General features: G+C 38.7%; 1 protein-coding gene across 1 annotated transcript in view; it reads left to right on the top strand.

Annotated features, from left to right (window-relative positions):
• Positions 1-15,526: 15,526 nt before the first annotated feature.
• The window catches only part of SNX16 (sorting nexin 16), a 54,898-nt gene continuing 50,780 nt past the window's right edge, over positions 15,527-19,644 (top strand). Inside the window, exons 1-2 of the mRNA XM_004479117.5 lie at positions 15,527-15,770; positions 17,480-17,949. Coding sequence (XP_004479174.2) covers positions 17,575-17,949 — 375 coding nt within the window. The 5' untranslated portion in view covers positions 15,527-15,770; positions 17,480-17,574. The remainder of the gene's footprint in view (positions 15,771-17,479; positions 17,950-19,644) is intronic.

Below are 19,644 nucleotides of genomic sequence, written 5' to 3'. Positions count from 1 at the left end.
TCCTCTATGCACCATCCCTGGGTTGAAAGTGTCCCCAAGTTTCCACTCAGCCCAACAGCCAAGTTAACCCACTCTAGGATGGTCTAGGACAGCCAGAGAACCCAGAGGATTCAGGCCCCTAGATTCCCTCATTCCCTCAGAAGAAAGGCAAACCTAGAACTTCCTAGAAAAGTTAGCTTCAGTTCATTCTCTATTGCTTTCCTTATTTTTAAAAAACCAGCCCATTACTAGAGTATGCAAAAAACCCAGTAAGTATGATTAACCCCTCCACCTTAAAAGTCAAGGGTGTATGAAAAATATAAATATTCATTATTCACATTTTGCCTCCTCATGTACTTGATTCTACCTGTCAAGTATATTAGTGTATAAGCTCAAACCTTAGGAAATATTGTCCTTCTTTCTGGAACACTAAATCCCTTCTCTGTCCCTTTCCCCAGCCTAACTCAGACTCATCCTTCAACTCTGAACTCAGATGTTATTTCTTCCAGAAAGCCTTCACTGACTACTCCAGCTTGGGTTGGCATTCCTCCTTTGTTTGTGGGAGTACCCTCTACTTTACCCAATTATGGTACGAAATGCACTGAATAATAATAGCCTAGTTTGGTTTGTCTCCTCCCAATTATACAGTGAGCTTTATGAATATGAAAACAAATTTTGTTTGTCTATCACCATATCTACTGATACAAAGTTTTGCACACCATAGATGCTCAATAAATACCTCTTGTGATAAAAAGAAGAAATGAGATAATGTATGTAAAATGACTAACACAGAACCTAACATCTAACCCCCATCTCCAAGTAAAAATATCCTTCTTTTCTTTCTGCTGGTCAGGTCCATCTAGCATCTAAAACACTGTTGTATTTACTGATTTAAATGCTTATCTCTACTTAACTGCAGACTAAAGTCAGTAAGTATATTTATTTTTATATGCTCAGTGCCTGGAATTGTGCCTCATACACACAGGCACTCAAGAAATGTGGGCTGGCTGAATGAATGGGAGACAAATATGGAAACAATTTCAAAACAGTGTGAAAAAAATCCATAATAAAATTTGTACAAAGGACAAAAAGGAGCATAGAGGAAGACATGCTATGTAAGCTTGGGAAAGTTTCAAAAACCAATGGAGGGTTTAAATTTTGAGCTGTGGTTTGACTGGTACATGGAATTTTTCAAAGAAGGAACAGCGTGAACCATGGAGCTGGGGTATTTTGCATTTATGACAGTTGATCCATCCAGTACATCTGGAAAAAGGAGAGAGAAAAAAAAATTAGGAATGATAAAGCTAGAGCGGTAAGCAGGGGCCCAATCATAAAGGTCCTTTGGTGCTGGATTCCAGCTGAAGTTTCGCATTTTGTCTCCTAAGTGGTCATCATTAATAAAGGATTTTGAGCATGTAAATTATAATCCATGTAGACTTGTGCTGCAGAATGCTCACTACAGTAACAAAGTGGAGAATGGATATTTGGGAGAAAAGTCTGGTGTCAGGGGTCCAAGCTGGAGGCCAGTGTAATAGTCCATAGCAACGTATTAGCACTGAGGATGGAAGAGAAAACAGTTCTGAAAGATATTAGAAAAACAATTTACAGGGATTGCTTTTAGCAAGGTGTAGGGAATGAAAGAGTGGAAATCTGCCGCGATTTCCAAGGTTTTTACTTTGGGTAATCAAATAGATAAACTAAAACAGAGAGGAGAAGAAACACCTGGGGAGAGGGACATGACTTTAAAGTGTTAGAGGGACATTCAGGTAGAAATGGTGAACGAGCTTTGGGAAATAAACCTAAGTGGTCCCCTTCCTTTTCTGTTCCAAAGCAGCATCTCTTCACTTAGAGGGCAGTTCTGCAGCTGAAGTGTTAAGCTGTTCTTTATTGAAAAAGAATTTGTCTAAGCTATCCCTACCTTTCTCTACAAGCTATACAACTTTACCTTATTGGTCCGAAACCTTCCAAGTTCTGCCTCTTATCTAGGATTCTCATATATCCCCATTATTGATTCACTTCTCACTGTGTCACTAACTCTAGAGAGAACATTATTGTTTGCTTTTCATCATCCGTGCTCCATTCTCTCTTCCTAATAGCAAACAGATTCTTATTCAGCTACCTACCCTCTCCCCATGCAATCCATCTACTTTGGGTAAGGCTTACTCTAAGTCTCCAATGGTCAGCCTTTGTTAACTTAAGCCAGTAAACGTGTTCTATTCCCCTAGTCAGAGCTGGTGGTGTATTGTTGGGCATTTGACTTAAACAACCCAGTCAGAATGAATCTCAGGACTCTCTGTTTGTAATATTCAGGCAGAAGTTCTTTTCCCACTAGGAAAAAACAACAAGGAAATGCACACACTTGATTACTACTGGCAGCTGTCCTATATCTCTGTGGCTAATTAGTCTAACACCATAGAAAGTGGGACAGAATCATTAAGCCAGATCACCCAACTCTGAAATCTGCCCTACTTCTGGATTTTTCAGGTAATTGAGCTAATAAATATTTTTACCAATGTTTCTGCAAGTTTAAGTCATATTTTCTATTATGACTCAAAAGCATCCTACTAATTCAGAACCTGCTATTAAAATACAAAAGAGGCTGAGTGAGGAAGGTAGCGGAAAGGTAATACCCCAGGCAGAAGAGTTGACAATTCTGGTTATGAGGTTGCAAAATTGTTAGTTAAACTGTCACCTGTTGTAATGGAGAATAGCCTTACACACACACACTGCATTTTCCAAAAGAGCACACCATTCTCTCTCCTGTAATATTACCCAGATGATGCTGATGATTAGGTGAGGTCTCTGAAAGGGCAATCCTCATTAGGAATTTTGGAGACAATTGCTGTTCCAAACCACTAAGTATTAAGCACTTAGAATACAAGGCACTTAGCAACTTGTGTCCTCAGCATTGGACTTTAACTGCCATTTTACAATAAAAGAAAAGTCTCATTTATTGTCTAGTTGCATATCTCTATTCTAAGTTTATGTCTATATTTTTATCCATAGCCATATCCATATCTATATCTCTCTATATCCATTTCCATATTCATACACGTATCTATATCCATGCCTATGTCTGTATCCATATCTATATGCATATACATATCTATTTCTATGCCTATGTCTATGTGTACAAACATATGTCCAGCTGCATACACAGTCCTACGTTGCTGTGGCATTAGGGATTTTGTAATGACTAAATGAGTTAATTTATGTAGTGCCCAATAAATATTTGTTGAATGAATGAAAGTACCTGCAACACTGTAAGTCCCACTAAATGCTAAGCACTATTATTTTTATTTAGTTATATTTTTATTAAGGTAGTGACAAAAGCAAAAAAGACTTAAGCTTGCTTACCAATAAGGAAATTTATTATCTTTTGAAATGTCAAGTCCAGAAGTAGAGTGGACTCTAGGCACAGTAAAATCAGAGGCTCAGTGATATCACCAGAAAAAATATGTCCCTCTTCACTCTGCCACCCTCATTATTGGCTTTATCCCAGAGTGATACCCTTGCAGTTGCAAGACAGCCACTGGTGGCAGTCAGGACTCCAAGCTCTCTTGTTTGCACCCAATTGAAGAGAAAAGGTCACTTTCCCCCAAGTACAGGATACATAAATCCTTACATTCTTTTGACCTTTCTCTTCCCATGCCTATGTGGCAAGCAGTCAGATATTAAAAAGACAGTGATTAGCTCACAGAATCTGTGGGAAGCATGGGAATAATGCAGCCAGGAGCAATGCTTGACCACAAAGTGAGGGTGCAGCTGCCCCTGGGTATTGGGCCCTGCACCCTGGACTATTAACATGAAGGCCTGGGAAAAGGGCTCATCTGGTTAGCGAAATCCATGTATCTATACCCTAGCTTCAAGGGAGACTGCAAAAGCAGGTATATGGTAATTTAGGATTTTATGGTGGGAAGTGGACAAAACTCATAGGACAGGAACTTCTTAGACACAGAAAGAAGTTCAGATAGTTGGCAGCAAACAAAGTCTACTACAGAACTATTGCAGGAGTTTTGCCAACTCAGTCACCCAATGAATAAGGTGCTCCCTGGAGAAAAGACGACAGACAGTGTGAACAAAATAGAAAGGGCAGGGTCACGGAACTCTGTAACACTTCAGTATTCAAGCAAGAGGGATAGAACTTTCTCCACTTCAACTGGCAGACTGCTGCACTGTGAGTCTCTGGATGAGCAGACAAGAGTAGCACTACTGGAAGATCTCCAGCTTGTATCAGTGGTATCAGAGTTTGACTCTGGACATCTAATCTATGTTAGAGCAAAGGCTAGTTTAGAGCTGCCAAGGCTATCAGTGATTCAGCCAGAGGCAAAGACAGCGACAGCAGCTCATCCAAAACAGTGACAGGAAGCAAAATCCAGAAAGGATTCCCTGGAGCACTGAAAATACCCTCCTGGAGACTCTAAGGATACTTAGGAAAGGGAAATTTACAAGAGAATAGAATCCTTTAACAAGGAAGTGGATGCTTGAAACTAGCAAGATTTGGGTATTAATGTTAAAATCCAATGTCTCAGGGACATATGGATCACATATGTGATTAGAGAAACATCTGGCTTCTTATTTCCTAGAATTGCAGCTATTAGGGGAAAGAAAAGGAACACTTACTGCTAATTAGCTTTTGTTCCCTCCTATGGAACATGTTAGGCAGTTTTCCTGGAATGCTCTGCCACCAGATTTTTGCAAATTTGTTTTCTTCAAAGACATTCAAATCTCAGCATCAGGACACATTTGCAGAGAGGGCCTATTCGATGCTTCATTACAGAATTGTTCCACTCTCCCTTCACCAAGCCACTCTTATCATATTACGTGATTATTGTCTTCAAGGAATATAAAACTAGCTAAATTTTTTAAACTTACTTCTTCCCATGTTTATTGTCTGGGTACACACAAACATTCACCAGATTGTGAATGCCATAAGAACAGTGACCTTGTATATATTGTTACTGATAATTTCCTACTGACTTAGAATAACGACTGACACAAAGGCAAACACTCATTAAATACTTGTTCTATGAATGTTAAAAGCTGGCTTCTCATGAAGTTGAGGCCATTTGATAAAACCATATAAAAATGCAAGTTTAATTCTGTAAGTATTTCAATTCACTTTTGTCTCTCATTATTAAACAATTTCTATATAATTTTCAGGACTCTTTCTGCTGGGATACCTCTCTTCCCATCTACCCTGCTCCCCTCCCCTTCAGACACAAACAAGCTTCCCTTGGCCAAGTCCTTCCCAGTCCTTCCAGTTCTTCCAGTCTTTCAACAAGGAAGGTGGAAGAAGTGAGACAACAGAATCAATATCAGAGAGCAAAGCACTGTAACAATGGAAAGCTGGGGACAGGACACGGCACAGAATAACATCAGTTTTTTTAAGAAAGATACCTTTTGGGAGTCAAAGATAGGATGTATGAAATTATGCTACAGTTCGGTAATAGCCACAGGAAAAAAAGAAACAAAATCATTTGGGCTAGATACCTTGCTGTTAAATGAGGTGAAGAACCCAGGAGTTCCTTGCTTTCTACCAAGGTCTTGCCAAGTGTACCTTTTCAAAGGTCCAGGATCCACTCCCTACAGTGATAGGGAATATAGGATGGACTAGGGGTCCGAGCATGGACTTTGGAGACAGAAAGAATTGGGGTTGAGTCCCAACTTTGCCAAGGGAGGTAACCATTCAAAGGATAAACTTCCTAGTTAAGAAAAGAGACAAGCTAGTCAACCTCTCAGAGACTCAATCTATAAAATATCAAGTATAATAGTAGTACCTGCCTCATGGAACTGTTGTGAGGGTAAATAAATTAATGCACATGAAGTCTGTGGTTCCCTACCCATAGTAATTGCTATTCATTCATTCATTCAATAAATACTTATATAAGTCATTATTAATATTGTCTACATCTTCTTAAAGTAGCTGAACTGCCCAGTTGACTCAGGACAGAATAATAATAGCTAATTTTCATTTTGCCAGGCACTATACTAAACACTTAAAAGTATGATTGTTTTTACTTTTCACCAAAACCTTGTAAGGGGCTATGATTGTCCCCTATTAGAGATGAAAAAACTAAGACTTAAGGAAGCTGTGTGACCAGCTAGTACATTAGTAGCAAATTGTGATTCAGGATTTGAATTAGGTACTTGACAGTATCTATACCTTTGCTAATATTAAATCTCTTCAAGTATAAATCAGAAAACTATCAAAACTTTGAAAGTAAATCTAATAGTTTACTCTAAAAAGGTAGTTTTTAACCTTGGCTGGATCATGAAGACTTCCCCCTCCCCCCCAGAAAAGTGAATATGTTTATGAGATACAAAATATTAAAGAGCTCATAGACTCCTTGAAACACATAAGAAAGTAGAGAAAATATTTTTTAAAAGATTCTGAAAATGAATACACTATAGAAAGGTTTCAGCAGGAACAGTGGAGTAAAGCACTCAGAGAATCCACTTTTCCTTAAATAAAATGAGAATATAGGCAAAAGTTGTCAAAATCAACATTTTCAGAACTCTACAAATTAGCAAATAGCTTGCGAAATGCTTTGAGCATGGGAAGCAGATGTGGCTCAAGCAATCAGGCTCCCATCTACACATAGTAGATCCAGGGTTCAATACCCAGGGTCTCCTAATGAAGGCAAGCTGGCCCATGTGGTGAGCTGGCCCACAAGGAGTGCTGCCCCATGCAGGAGTGCTGGCCCACGTGGAGAGCTGACACAGCAAGATGACACAACAAAAAGAGACACAGAGGAGAGACAATAAGAGACGCAGCAGATCAGGGAGCTGAGGTGGCGCAAGAGAATGATCACCTCTCTCCCACTCCAGAAGGCTCCAGGATTGGCTCCCAGAGCTGCCTAATGAAGAATACAAGCAGACACAGAAGAACACAAAATGAATGGACACAGAGAGCAGACAATGGAGGAAGGAGGGAGAAATAAATAAATAAATCTTTTTTTTTAAATGCTGTGAGCATATACTCAAGATAAATAGCTGAATCTCAGTAGTAACAGTAAGATTTGTAGTGGGTTTTAGCTTGTTTTTGTTTTTTTTTTTAAGATTTATTTTTATTTATTTCTCTCCCCTTCTCCCCTGTTGTCTGCTTTGTGTCCATTTGCTGTATGTTCTTCTGTGCCTGCTTGCATTCTTTTCAGCAGCACTGGGAAATTGTGTCTCTTTTTTGTTGCGTCATCTTGCTGTGTCAGCTCTCCATGTATGTGGATGCCATTCCTGGGTGGATGACACTTTTTTTTGCACGGGGTGGCTCTCCTTGAGGGGCACACTCCTTGCATGTGGGGCACCCCTACACAGGTTTTAGCTTGTTGAATTCTTATCACCCTTTCCCCAGTTCCATGATAGCCTTCAAAACTAATAGCCTAGCAATCACAGTGAAAACGAGTGGCCTAGCATCTCCTGGAGGGGGCAAAATGAGGGTTGTAGTTGCCTAAAAGCCCCTTTTCCAGTGAATTGTCATTATTTGATCTGTCTGGCAATTTCCTGGAAACCCCACTAGAGGTCTAATCTAAGTTGGCTCAGAGTTTGCTTGCAGCAATCTCTTCCCAGGAGTATTTATTGAAAATAATAAGCAGCAACAGTTAAACAACCCAGCTGACTGAGATGGTGATACAATTACTGTAAGTAAGTAGCTGACTAAAAACCTTAAAAGTAAAGTGGAGGAGTGAGATGTCCAGACATAAACCCTTATATTTATAGTCAATTGATTTTTCATTGGGGAAAGAATAGGCTTTTCAACAAATGGTGCACAGACAACTGGATATCATATACAAAAGAATGAAGTTGGACTCCTGCATCATAGTATGTACAAAAGTTAACTCAAGATAGATCTCTGCCTAAAAGTAAGAACTAGGACAATAAAAGTTTTAGAAGAAAACATAACCATAAAACTTCATGACCTTATAGTAGGCAATGATTAGTATAATAGGCAATCATTATTTAGAAATTATGCATGAAACACAAGAGAGAAAACAGATAAACTGATAAATTCAACTACCTTAAAATTTAAAACTTTTGTGCTGAACATGATACCATCAATAAGTGAAAAGGCAATCACAGAAGATGAGGAATTAAGTGCAAACCATTTATCTGATAGATTTGTCTCTGGAATATATAAAGAACTCTCACAACTCAAAAATTAAAAGACAAATAATCCAATTTAAAAATGGACAAGGGATTTAAATAGGCATTTCTCCAAAGAAATATACAAATGGCCAAGATGCACATGAAAAGATATTCAACATCAATAGTCATTGGGGAAATGCAAATCAAAATCACAGTGAAATACCATATAATTAAAAAGACAGATAATAACCACTCCTAACATTGGTGAGGATGGAAAGAAATCAAAACCCTCATGAATTGCTGGTGAGAATGTAATATGGTACAGCTGCTTTGTAAAAAGTTTTGAAGTTCCTCAAAATGTTCATCATAGAGTTACTGAATGACCCAGTAATTCCACTTCTAAGTATATACCCAAAGGAACTGAAAAGATATGTTCCCAAAAAAACTTGTACAAGAACGTTCATAGTAGCATTATCATAAGGAGTGGAAACAGTGCAAAGGAGTGGAAAGGAGTGGAAACAGTGCAAATGCTCATTAATGGATGAATGGTCAAACAAAAATGGTTGTACCCCCACAATGCCATATTATTGACCATGAAAGAATGAAGTACTGATACATGCTTCAACATCATGAACACTGAAAATATGTTAACGATGTCAGACACAAAATGCCACTATCATATGATTACATTTATATGAAATATATGGAAGAGAAAAACCCATAGGGACAGAAAGCAGATTAGTGGTTGACAGAGCCTGGAAGGCAAATGGGAGATATGCAGTGGGTTGGAGAAATGGATTGGGAATGCCTGCTAATGGATACAAATGTGTCTTTGTGGAGTAATGAAAATAAACAATGGAAATGGGTGAACAACTTTATGAATAAACTGAGAACCACTGATTTGTACATTTTAAATTGCATATTTCATGGCATGCTAGTTATATCTCAATTAAATCAATAAATACACTATATAAAACAGTCACATGATTCAAAATAATGACTTGACTAAAGAAGCAAACATACCTTTGTGTCTTTGATTACAGACTGCTACGACAAATACCATAGAGTGGATTGGTTTAAATAATACGAATCTATTTGCTCATGGTTTTGAAGCTAGAGAAAACTAAAGCTGATGTGTCAGCAAGGTGGTATATTCTCCCCAAAGTCTGTAACATTTTGGTGCTCAGTGCTGGCAATCCTTGGGGTTCCTTGGCTTGTGTCCCAACTTCCCATCATGCTGAGATACCCTCTCCTTCTCTTCCTGGTTCTGTTTACTTCTGACTTCTGGCTCCTCCCAATGGTATAGCAGTTTGATTGTTTATTAATTCTGAAAATAGATACTGGATTATGTTTATAAACTGGTCTGATCCTCTGGGCAGATTAGATTGTATTAACTTCAGAGGTTTCACTTTTGCTTGATTAAATTATGATTAGGGCTTTGATTGGGCCACATCAGTAGGAGTTGAGTCACTGCCCAAGAGGACAAGGACTCACAGAGAAAATGACAAGGCAGATTTGATGCTGGAGTCCCAGGAAGTAAACACACAGAAAAGCAGATATGTGAGGAAAGAAAGAAGGCTTTCATTAGACATGGCAGAGGCCCCAGGAAGAGAGATGAGCGATTCACCTGATAATTTACAGGAGCCTTGTGGAGAAAGCAGAGCAGATGATCCCTGAGAGGAACGAGCCTGGGGAGAGAGAGACAAGCCTTATGCTACCTACAGCTAAAAAAGGATGGAGCTGGGACCACGAAGCCTTAGGAGGAAGAGGAAGGCTAACCCTCTCAGAGACCAGCAGCCATCTTGCTCCAACACATGGCAACAGACTTTGGTGAGGAAAGTAACTTACACATTATAGTCTTGTGACTGTAAGCTCCTACCCCAAATAAATATCCTTTTATAAAATCCAATGGATTTTAAGTATTTTGCATCAGCACCCCTTTGGCTGACTAATACACATGGCTTTTTTTTTTTTCTGTCTGAATTTCTTCCACTTTTAAGGACTCCTGTAAACCTGATTAACGTCAATCTCATTTGCTTGGGCCACACCTTAATTAAAAGTAACACCTTTGAAAGGTCCTATTTACAATGGGTTCAAACCTAAAGGAATGCTGAATAAAATTAAGAACATGTTTATTTCTGGGATAACTCAATAGACCATACTTTGCAATATAATCACTGGTGTTTAAAGTAGAAAGGATCCCATGAGAAATATTTATGGAATCAGGACATTTGATTTCCTGGGCTGAATGTTTTAGATATTAAATATATTAGTAGAAACTGAAGTTTCTAGAAAAATAGAATCTATATTGTAAATGAAGATTTATAATTGTCCTGAAATGGAAAATGAACAGAAATTACATCTGAATTACTTTTAAGGATACAAATATCAAGCTAATCATTACTGTAAAGACTGCAGATAAACTGTAACTCGTAAAAAGAAATTGCAAGATACTAAGGTCCTTAGGGACATAGATAAATCTTAAGGAAAAATTACAGGTTGAAAGATGACTCTCAATGACATAGCAGTCAACCAAAAAGTCAGAAGGAACCCAAACCAAAAAGCCAGAGATAACCCAGGCAATTCAAGCTCCCCCCAGAAGATAACAGAAAAACAAGGCTCTGTTTTCCCCTGGGAACATTTTTCTTTTTTGGACGGGTCTCTTACAAACTGAGATGTTGACACCAGGCAATAAATGGAACCTCAGAGAATGGATTTCCTTCTTCACACAAACACTTGGAGTTGAATTTATCTCAGAATTGATTAACACAAGGATTGGGGAGCAGATGTAGTTCAGTAGTTGAGTTCCTGCTTCCCATGTACAATACAAGGTCCTGCGTTCAATTCCTACTACTTCAAAAAAAAAAAAACGAGGACTATATACAATGATGACTGATTCACTGGCCTGCTTAATTTCAGGTTTCACTTTGTTTTTACTTTATTTTGGTTTTCTCTGCCTAATGACTTTTGTGGATCTTAGTGCTGCTAATCAGGTATGATATTTGTTTGGTTATCTACTTAAGATTTTGGGTACTTGACACAGAAAATGTTCCATCTGAGGTAAACCTTAGAATTCATCTAGCTAATCTAATGTTTTACAAACTCATCTGAGCAATTGAAGGAATCTCTTCTTTTGCCCAAAACTGTGTCACTTTCTTTTGTTTTATAGAATGAGCTTTCATTTATTGTTTCTTTAAAACAAAATTCCTCTGAGAATATGTGTATTTATTTATATTAAACCACCAAGCTAATCCAATAAGAAAATTTTATTCATTCATTTATTCATTCACTTTAGCCCTACTATGTGCCACATGTCTTGCCAGCCAGAGGAGAAGGAAAAGGCACTGTCTATGCACCCAGGAGCACATGTTCTAGTCAGGGAGGTAGACGTACAGAGATAACCACCATCAATGCAGGGGCTGCTGTGAGAGCACAGTGGAGGGGGAGTCAGACAAGTTTTAAGGAAGAGGTGACCTAGAGGTGAGGCTCCAGAATGGGATGAAGAGAATGGGAGAGTTTCAGGCAAAAGCAACAACAAATGCTACCAAAAGAAAAAATGGAGAGCTTAGTATTGGAAATAATTAATATGGCTAGACTTTGAGGTTCATTGCATTTGATAGGTACTTAATAAACAATTGATAAGTTGATTAACTGACCAATTGATCTAGAGTAAATAAGACTTTAAAAGTAAATGAGGGGGCTGGGGAGTGGAATATATGGGAACCTCTTATATTTTTTAATGTAAAATTGTATGTGATCTATGTATCTTTTTTTGAAAAATAATTTTTTTTTAAAGTAGATGAAAGTTAGTTTCTACCTACCCAAAGTTTTGGATTTTGTTCTCTAAACCAGAGGTTGTAAATGCAGATGTCTACAAGGATCTGGTGAGAAATGTAAACAAGTGGGCCAAGAACCAAAAATAGCAATTATGAGGACTATACCTGAAATATCTCTTATTTAGGCACCATACAAGGAATTGTCTGTCCCTAGATCTAATAGTTAATCATGACCCTTACTCTGCACACATAAATAAGAATTCAAAATATAATATGGTATTTGCTGTATTACTGATCAGATTATATTTGAGACGGACTTGAGATATAAGTAGGAGCACAGCTCTCTTTTTCCAACTATACCCCAGCATGCGTCATTCATGTCAATCAGATTGGTCTCCTCACTGTCTTGTAACACACCACACCCTGATATGTCTCCCCTCAAGTCTTGGGCTTTTTTGGCTGATGTGCTCCGCTGCTGTCCTTTACATCTCCAATATCTCCAAGTCCTTAAATGCCTAGTGCAAGACCATCTTCTTGCATAAAATCCCCAGAGACTTCCCAGATATCAAATGTTTATTGACAATATACCCGAGGTAAAACATTATTGGAAGGCTGAAAGGCAGTTAGGATAGACGTGTTCCGGAAGGGCTTCCTTTTGGACGAGTCTCTTATTTTGTGTGGTGAAAAGTTTACTCATTTGGGAGTCAGGGATTAATTAGCTCTGTCACTTCAGGCAGCTATTTTAGTTTCTGTTTTCCTCAGTATCCTATTTATAAAATGGGGACCTTTTCTTCATGGTTACTATGGTCTAAGATTATGCCCTGTGATTTTGAGAGGAATTTGAGCTCTTCATTATAAATCTAGTAAGATTTCCATACTTAGTGTTAAAGGAACCCTTTAAAAACTTTTCTTATGTAATATGATGAGTGGAAAATCACTAATCAGTGGTAGCACTATTAAAGAGTGCCTTTTCTGTGCCATTATAAATGTCATATAATTCTTACCCTTGGTATAGGAAATTGCATAGGTCACAGGTCCATGGCAATAAAGTCTGCTGTCCTGTTGCTCTGCTTCTATTTTGGTTGCCTACCATTGCTCTAAGAATAGATTACTTGTAGTTCTTTCTCTGCTCTTGTAATTTCATGGCAGAGAGAAAAGAGAAGGCTGATGGAATACAGATCCTAAATATTAAGATTAAGGAAATACTTCTTATGGAGAACAATGTACACAAATTGGAGAATTGACGGAATTATACCAAAAGAATCATTGAAAAAGAGATATTTATTTCATTTTTCTAAATTATTGAGTAGTAAATTCTTTATTTATAAACAGACAACACATTATGAAATACCATACTTTAAAAGCTTTAGGGTATGGATTGTTACAGCTATTCACAACTGGAAAAACACTTAATTAGCTTCTGCTATTAATTATCAGTATGCTTCACTCTAACCTGCTCTATCCATTTTTTCATTTGGTTATAAGCAAAAAAGCCACATCTGCCTAGACTGACATAAAAAGCTAATTTATTGAAAGGGCACTAGGTTAACTCATAGAGTCCAAGGAAGAGTCCAGAATGGGAGGGATCAGATCAATTCCAGGAACTTCAAGGACCCTCTCACCACAGAACTTCCATTTAGTCTGGCTTTAGCTTCTATGACTTCCAACCAGCATCTCTTTTTTCCAAACTTTAAATCCCTGACAGGGAGCTTCTAATGGACACAGTTTGGGTCAAACATTCTCCTTGGGCACAATCAACTCTGAAAAGAAACAATCTCATATTACAACGTGGTTATCAGGGACCCTAGCCTTGTTTTACAAGAGGGACTAATTCCAGAGAAGGTGGAAATGGTGGGGTCTAGAAAACCACATCAAGTGATGCCTGCCTGCCCCACATGCTTTTTTACTGCTGTGTATTTTCCCCCAGTTATAAATATCCATATATCATTGCATAATATTGCGTTATGGGTGGGTTCAAAATGCCCTTCTGGGGCTACATACATTGTATAAAATTAAGATAATGAAAGTGCAGAAAAAGTGGTTTTCTCTTGCTCTATAAGTTAAAATGTATACCCTTCAATTTGATTGTAGGCACTGTACAGAGGTATCCAAAAGCTTAACTAAAATATTCCATAAATAAGGACTAGCCATCAAAACTCATCGGTGATACTGTAACTTTACTCTGACCAGCCACAGGATATTCTTTTTTGATTCCCCAAAATTTTTAGTTCAATTCCTGAAAGTAAAATCTAGCCATTTATTTATCAATACCAGATATTTTGAAAGTTTAAAGAAACATGTAATATGTATATTAGCTATGTTCCTTTCAATACTTGGAGAAATAAGTTCTTAGACAATTCGAATGATTTTTCTAGATCTTTATTCTCCTCTTAACTGTCCTATCTGTTCACTCTTCTTGAAAGCCTAATTTCTCTTGGCTCCCTAGATATTAGTCCATCAAGGTTTTCTCATCACATGTCTCTTGCTATCATCTGCATCCCTGTCTCGAAGTTAGAGAAATATTCCAAGACTGATTTTTTGTCTGCTTTTCTCTTAATATCCTTATTCCCTTACAGAATTCATGAGTTGAATTGCCATCATAAGGCCAATGGATGCAAATCTACCCTGGTAATTACCTAAATTTTAGTCTACTGTTTCTACAGAATTCTATTTTTATGTCTCATTCTCACTGGAAGGGCAATATTTCTCAAGTAAAACCATAGAACCATCATTATGCCATGAACCATATTATATTCCTATGTTCTTTTTTTAAATTTATTTTTATTGAAGTATATCATTCATACATAACATGCATAAACAATGTGCACAGTAAAGATTGTGAACTTACAAAATAAACATACACAACATCACAAAGGGGTCTCATACATCACTTTCCACCAACATTTTGCAATGTTGTGAAACATTTGTTACAAACTGTGCAAGAGCATTGTCAAAATATTACTACTAACTATAGTCCCTATTTTACATTTGGTGTTTTTTCCCCCAACCCACCTTATTTCCTATGTTCATTTAAAAAATTACTACTATAATTTTTCTCAGCCTTAGAGACTATTCCAAAAGCCCGAAAAATCATGGAATGATGTTTAAATCAAATTCTTCATTTCTAGTGATAAACAGGCCTGTAGATTAGTGGAATCTTGGTATTTTATTATCCAAAAAAAAAAGGCGCGGGGGCGGTGGAAGGGGGGGGAAGGTAGGGGAGTTTCCTTCTCAGAGACGCAATGTAAAAAGCCTAGCAATGCATCATTTGGGGTAAAATTGCTTTCCAAATAGTCAGAAAAACACTAAAGAGTTCAGGGTTTCTCTATCAAGCACACTTCTGAGTAATGTTGGACGGATCAGCTATAGTGTAGTGTTCTATCTTCCCGGTCGTTTAATCGACTGTCATCCTTTAAAGTGATGGTAATTCTGGAAAGCGATCTATAATTTACTAGAAACAGCCCAAGCCGGTGATGACTACAAGCCCCATAATGCAATGCAGGAGCCCAGACAATTGCTTGCCCCAGAGCCTCATGGGAACTGTAGTCTTCTGATCACCTGTTAGGCAAGCTAAATAATTTAGCCAGTGTTTCTCAAACTTTCATGTCGAAAAACAAAGCGGGTGGAAAAGGTTGACTAGTTGACACAAAATTAGGCCTAACCACGTTGCCAGAGAGCCCTGGTCCGACAAGTCACCGGGCGGACGCCTTGGCGTGATGTCACTACCGGGAGAGGTGTCCCAGGCTCTGCTCCTCCCTCCCCCTCGCTGGGGTCTCGGGCTCCGCGGTCCCTGCGGAGCTGCTGTTTTCTGTGCGCAGGGTTACGTGAGCCCTTTCGTTGCTGTAGGAGGAGACCAACTACCGTGGTTAAGAAAGGTCTCGTTTAAACCGTCACCGGCGAGCGCGCAGGGACAGGATTGCGAAGTGGGCTGAGGTAGGGACGGGGCGGCGGGCGCTGCGGACACCTGCGCCCCGGGCAGCTGGCGGGCGGCAGGGACTCCGAGGGAGGAGGCGCAGCGCCTTGGGAGCCCGCAGGCCACCTCCAGCCCCCGCCGACTCCGCGGAGCTTCGGGAGGCGCTGGTAGCTTACCGGGCCGCGGAGGCGGGAGTCTCGGGGGCCCCTGGGAGCGGCGGGTCCCGCCGACCACCGAGTCCGAGACCCGTTTCCCGCACAGACCCCGGCCGGTGGCGCCTAGCGTAGAGCTCGACCAGGTTTCCTCCATCTTCTAGCTGCCCACTTCTCCTCCTCACCCGGTTGCTTCAGGTTGTACCACCTCACCTGACCAAGGTTTTTCAGAGTGGGTGGCACTAAGATGATGGTCCTCAGAGCATCTCCAAGCAGGGCGAAAATGAAGGCATACCTAATAGGCACGATACTTTTCATTAACGCTTAGGTAGAGTTCAGGTCTCTGGACGTGAGTTATTTGCACTGATGCGCCCCCCCTACCCCCAACCCGAAGGCGTCAGGTGTTTGAATGACAAAAAGGTAGGGCAATCCCCCAGGCCTTGAGAAGCTTGAGATTTCAGATTTATATTTACGTTTTTTTGGAGAGGCCATCAGGCGGAACTGAGCGGCAGTGAATCAGCAGCTCGAGTTTCTTAAATCTTTGATGACGGGCCCAGAGCCACGTGCTGGGTTAAAAATCTTATTTCAGCATCTTTCCAAATCCAGGCGGCTGATTAGTTTCCCTCTTTTGCCTCAAGGAGAGTTGTATAAATAGAATTGAGTAGGCAGACCTGTTTGTTATGTGTAGTGCTGTCATTTGATTGGCCTGCAGTTATTACAATTTCTTAATTTATTATTTAACAACTTGATGGTAAAACTTTTCTTTGTATTATGAAGTTCTTCTGATACAAGATATACTAGTTCCTTTGACAAGAAGGGTTATTGAATATGAGTTTGAAGATATAAATACCTTCAGTTTATGGCAAAGCAGCATTAGTGATCTTGAAGTTATGAAGAACACAAACTTCGAATGATTTAATCTTATTGGATATATAGGTTAATGTCCATCAGGTTTTATTTGATTAGATTAAATTCCATTAAGTTGTTTACTTTTCAATATATTTGATCCTGGGTTCTATAAAATGTTACTTAAAGAACAGTTGCTATTTACCATTAGTATTTAAACTGCTGATTGAGTAATATTCTGTATAATTCTTAAAGTTTCTCTAATTAAATCAAAAGGTAAGATGAATAAATTTCCTCCCTCCCTTCCTTTCATTCCTCTCCTTTTCTGTGCTGTATAGAACTGTATAGCCCATAAGCAGGAAATAAAGCTTCAGGAAGTTTTTTACCACTTTCCCTCCTTCCGACACTTTTATATAGATAACTTCAGGTTAAAATGAACATTGCAGAAATCCTTCACAAAGAAATGAAGTGGATAGAAATGATAAAATGTAACTTGAGAGTCAAGAAAAAGATTTGTAATAGTTCTATTGCTCTCTTTACTTTGGAGATCGGAGTCCTTAGAAATGTTATTTTGGAATTCAGAGGGAGGGACCTGGGGTGTGTCTCCATTCCAAAGAAATAATAGAGTGTCACAAAATTAAAAAGAAATGGATTTGAACATTTTGTTTTCTTTTGGCTCATGCTTCAGATTAAAGACTATAATCTTTAAATATGTTCCTTCTCTCTTTTAGATATTGAATTCCTAAAAAGAAAATATGGATTGACTATTAGTTGTTCTCTAAGTGGTTGGACTCAGCAGTAGGTCTGTTGGAAAGGCCAAAAGAAGATGGCAACTCCTTATGTCCCAGTTCCTATGCCCATAGGAAACTCTGCTTCCAATTTTACAACCAACAGAAACCAAAGAAGTTCTTCTTTTGGGAGTCTTTCAACTAGCTCAAACTCTTCCAAAGGCCAGTTGGAAGACTCAAATATGGATAATTATAAGCAGACAAGTGTGCCTGATCAAATGGACAGTACTTCATGTATTTGTAGTAGTCCTCTCATTAGGACTAAAATTACAGGTGCAGATACTTCCATTGAGTATTCATCTAGACCAAGAGAAAGTGAAGAACAAAATCCAGAAACAGTGAATTGGGAAGATAGACCATCTACACCTACTATACTGGGTTATGAAGTAATGGAAGAAAGAGCCAAATTTACTGTAAGTATTGACTTCACAGTAAAAAGTGAAGTATTGGCTAACCTATGTTTTAAACCTGTGTTAAATGGGATAATGTTAGACTGCACTTAAATTTCTTGAACATTAGATTTGGGTGGTTTTTATATTACTAAATTCTGTCCTGCTATCACAAACTTTTATCTTAATGATTTTCATCAACAGAACACAGCTATGTAACTAGCACCAAAGCTCAGGAAGCATCCTGACAGCCCTTCATGGTCTCTGCCAGTCAATACCCACTCACCTTCCCCCAAGGTTAAACACTTTCCTGAAAGCATAGATTAGTTTTGCCTATTTTTGTACTTTATACAAGTGAATTATTGAGTATATACTCTTTGGGGTCTGAACTTTTTGTTCACCATTATGTTTGTAAGATTCTTGCTTGATGTTGCATGTAATTATAGATAGTTTATTTTCATTGCTGATAGTATTCCTTTATGTGAGTGTACCACAGTTTATTAATCCATTCAACTATTGAAGGACATGTGAATAATTTCCATTCTGGGGCTCTTACAAATATTACTGCTGTGAGAATTTTAGAACTTGTTATTTGCTGAATACGTGTACGGATTTCTGTTTGATATTCAACTAGGAGAATTGCTGGATGAGAGGGAATTCAGCCACTTTAGAAAATACTACTGAACAATTTTCCAGAGTGGTTGTATTAATTTATACTCCTGTAAGCAATGTATGAGAGTTCTGGCTGTGCCACACCTTCCCCAATACTTAATATTTTCCATCTTTGTCATTTTTAGCTATTCTAGTGGGTATAGAGTGATATCACATTGGACATTAATTTACATTTCCCTAATTAGTAAATCAAATGACTGGGGTTTCTTGCTGGTTAGTTGGTTGATTGGCCATTTGGACATTTTCTTTTGTGAAATGCCCATTTAAGATTTTTGTTCAGTTTTATTTTGGGCTGCCTTTTCCATTTTGATTTGCAGTTTCTTTGCATTCTTGGTGCAAGTCCTTTTTCAGCTATGTATGTTGTAAATATCTTCTCTGGCTCTATGGTTTGTCTTTTCACTTTCTTAATGCATTTGATAAGTAAAAGTTCTTAATTTTAATATAATCTGACTTATTATTTCCTTTATGGCTAGCACTTTTTGAAATCTTTGCCTACTGCAAAGTCAAAAACATCTTGTTGTCTGATGTTTTATTCTAAAAGCTTTATTGTTTGACCTTCCTCAGTTATATCTATAAGCCATTCAGAAATTTTTTTTGCATCAGTTTTGTTGTTGTTGCTGCTGCTGCTTCTATTAGTTCGCCAAAGGGGTGCTGATGCAAAATACCAGAAATTGGTTGGTTTTTATAAAGGTTATTTATTTGGTGGAGGAGCTTACAGATACCAGGCCATAAAGCATAAGTTACTTCCCTCACCAAAGTCTGTTTTCACGTGTTGGAGCAAGATGGCTGCTGATGGCGACAAGGGTTCAGGCTTCCTGGGTTCCTCTCTTCCAGGGTCTTGCTTCTCTCTGGGTTCAAGGTTCCTCTTTTCCCAGGGCTTGCTTCTTCCTGGGCTCAGCATTCCTCTCTTCCTGGGGATTGCTTCTCTTTCCTCTATGAACTTACTTCCTTGGGCTCCAGCTTAAGGCTTCAGCCTTAACAGCCAAACTCAACGTCAAAAACCCTCTAACTCTTTGCCATGCCTTTTACCTGTGAATCCACACCCCT

The sequence above is a fragment of the Dasypus novemcinctus genome, chromosome 14 (genome assembly GCF_030445035.2).
Source record: "Dasypus novemcinctus isolate mDasNov1 chromosome 14, mDasNov1.1.hap2, whole genome shotgun sequence".
Taxonomy (NCBI): domain Eukaryota; kingdom Metazoa; phylum Chordata; class Mammalia; order Cingulata; family Dasypodidae; genus Dasypus; species Dasypus novemcinctus.
This window is presented reverse-complemented; position numbering and strand designations above follow the sequence as displayed.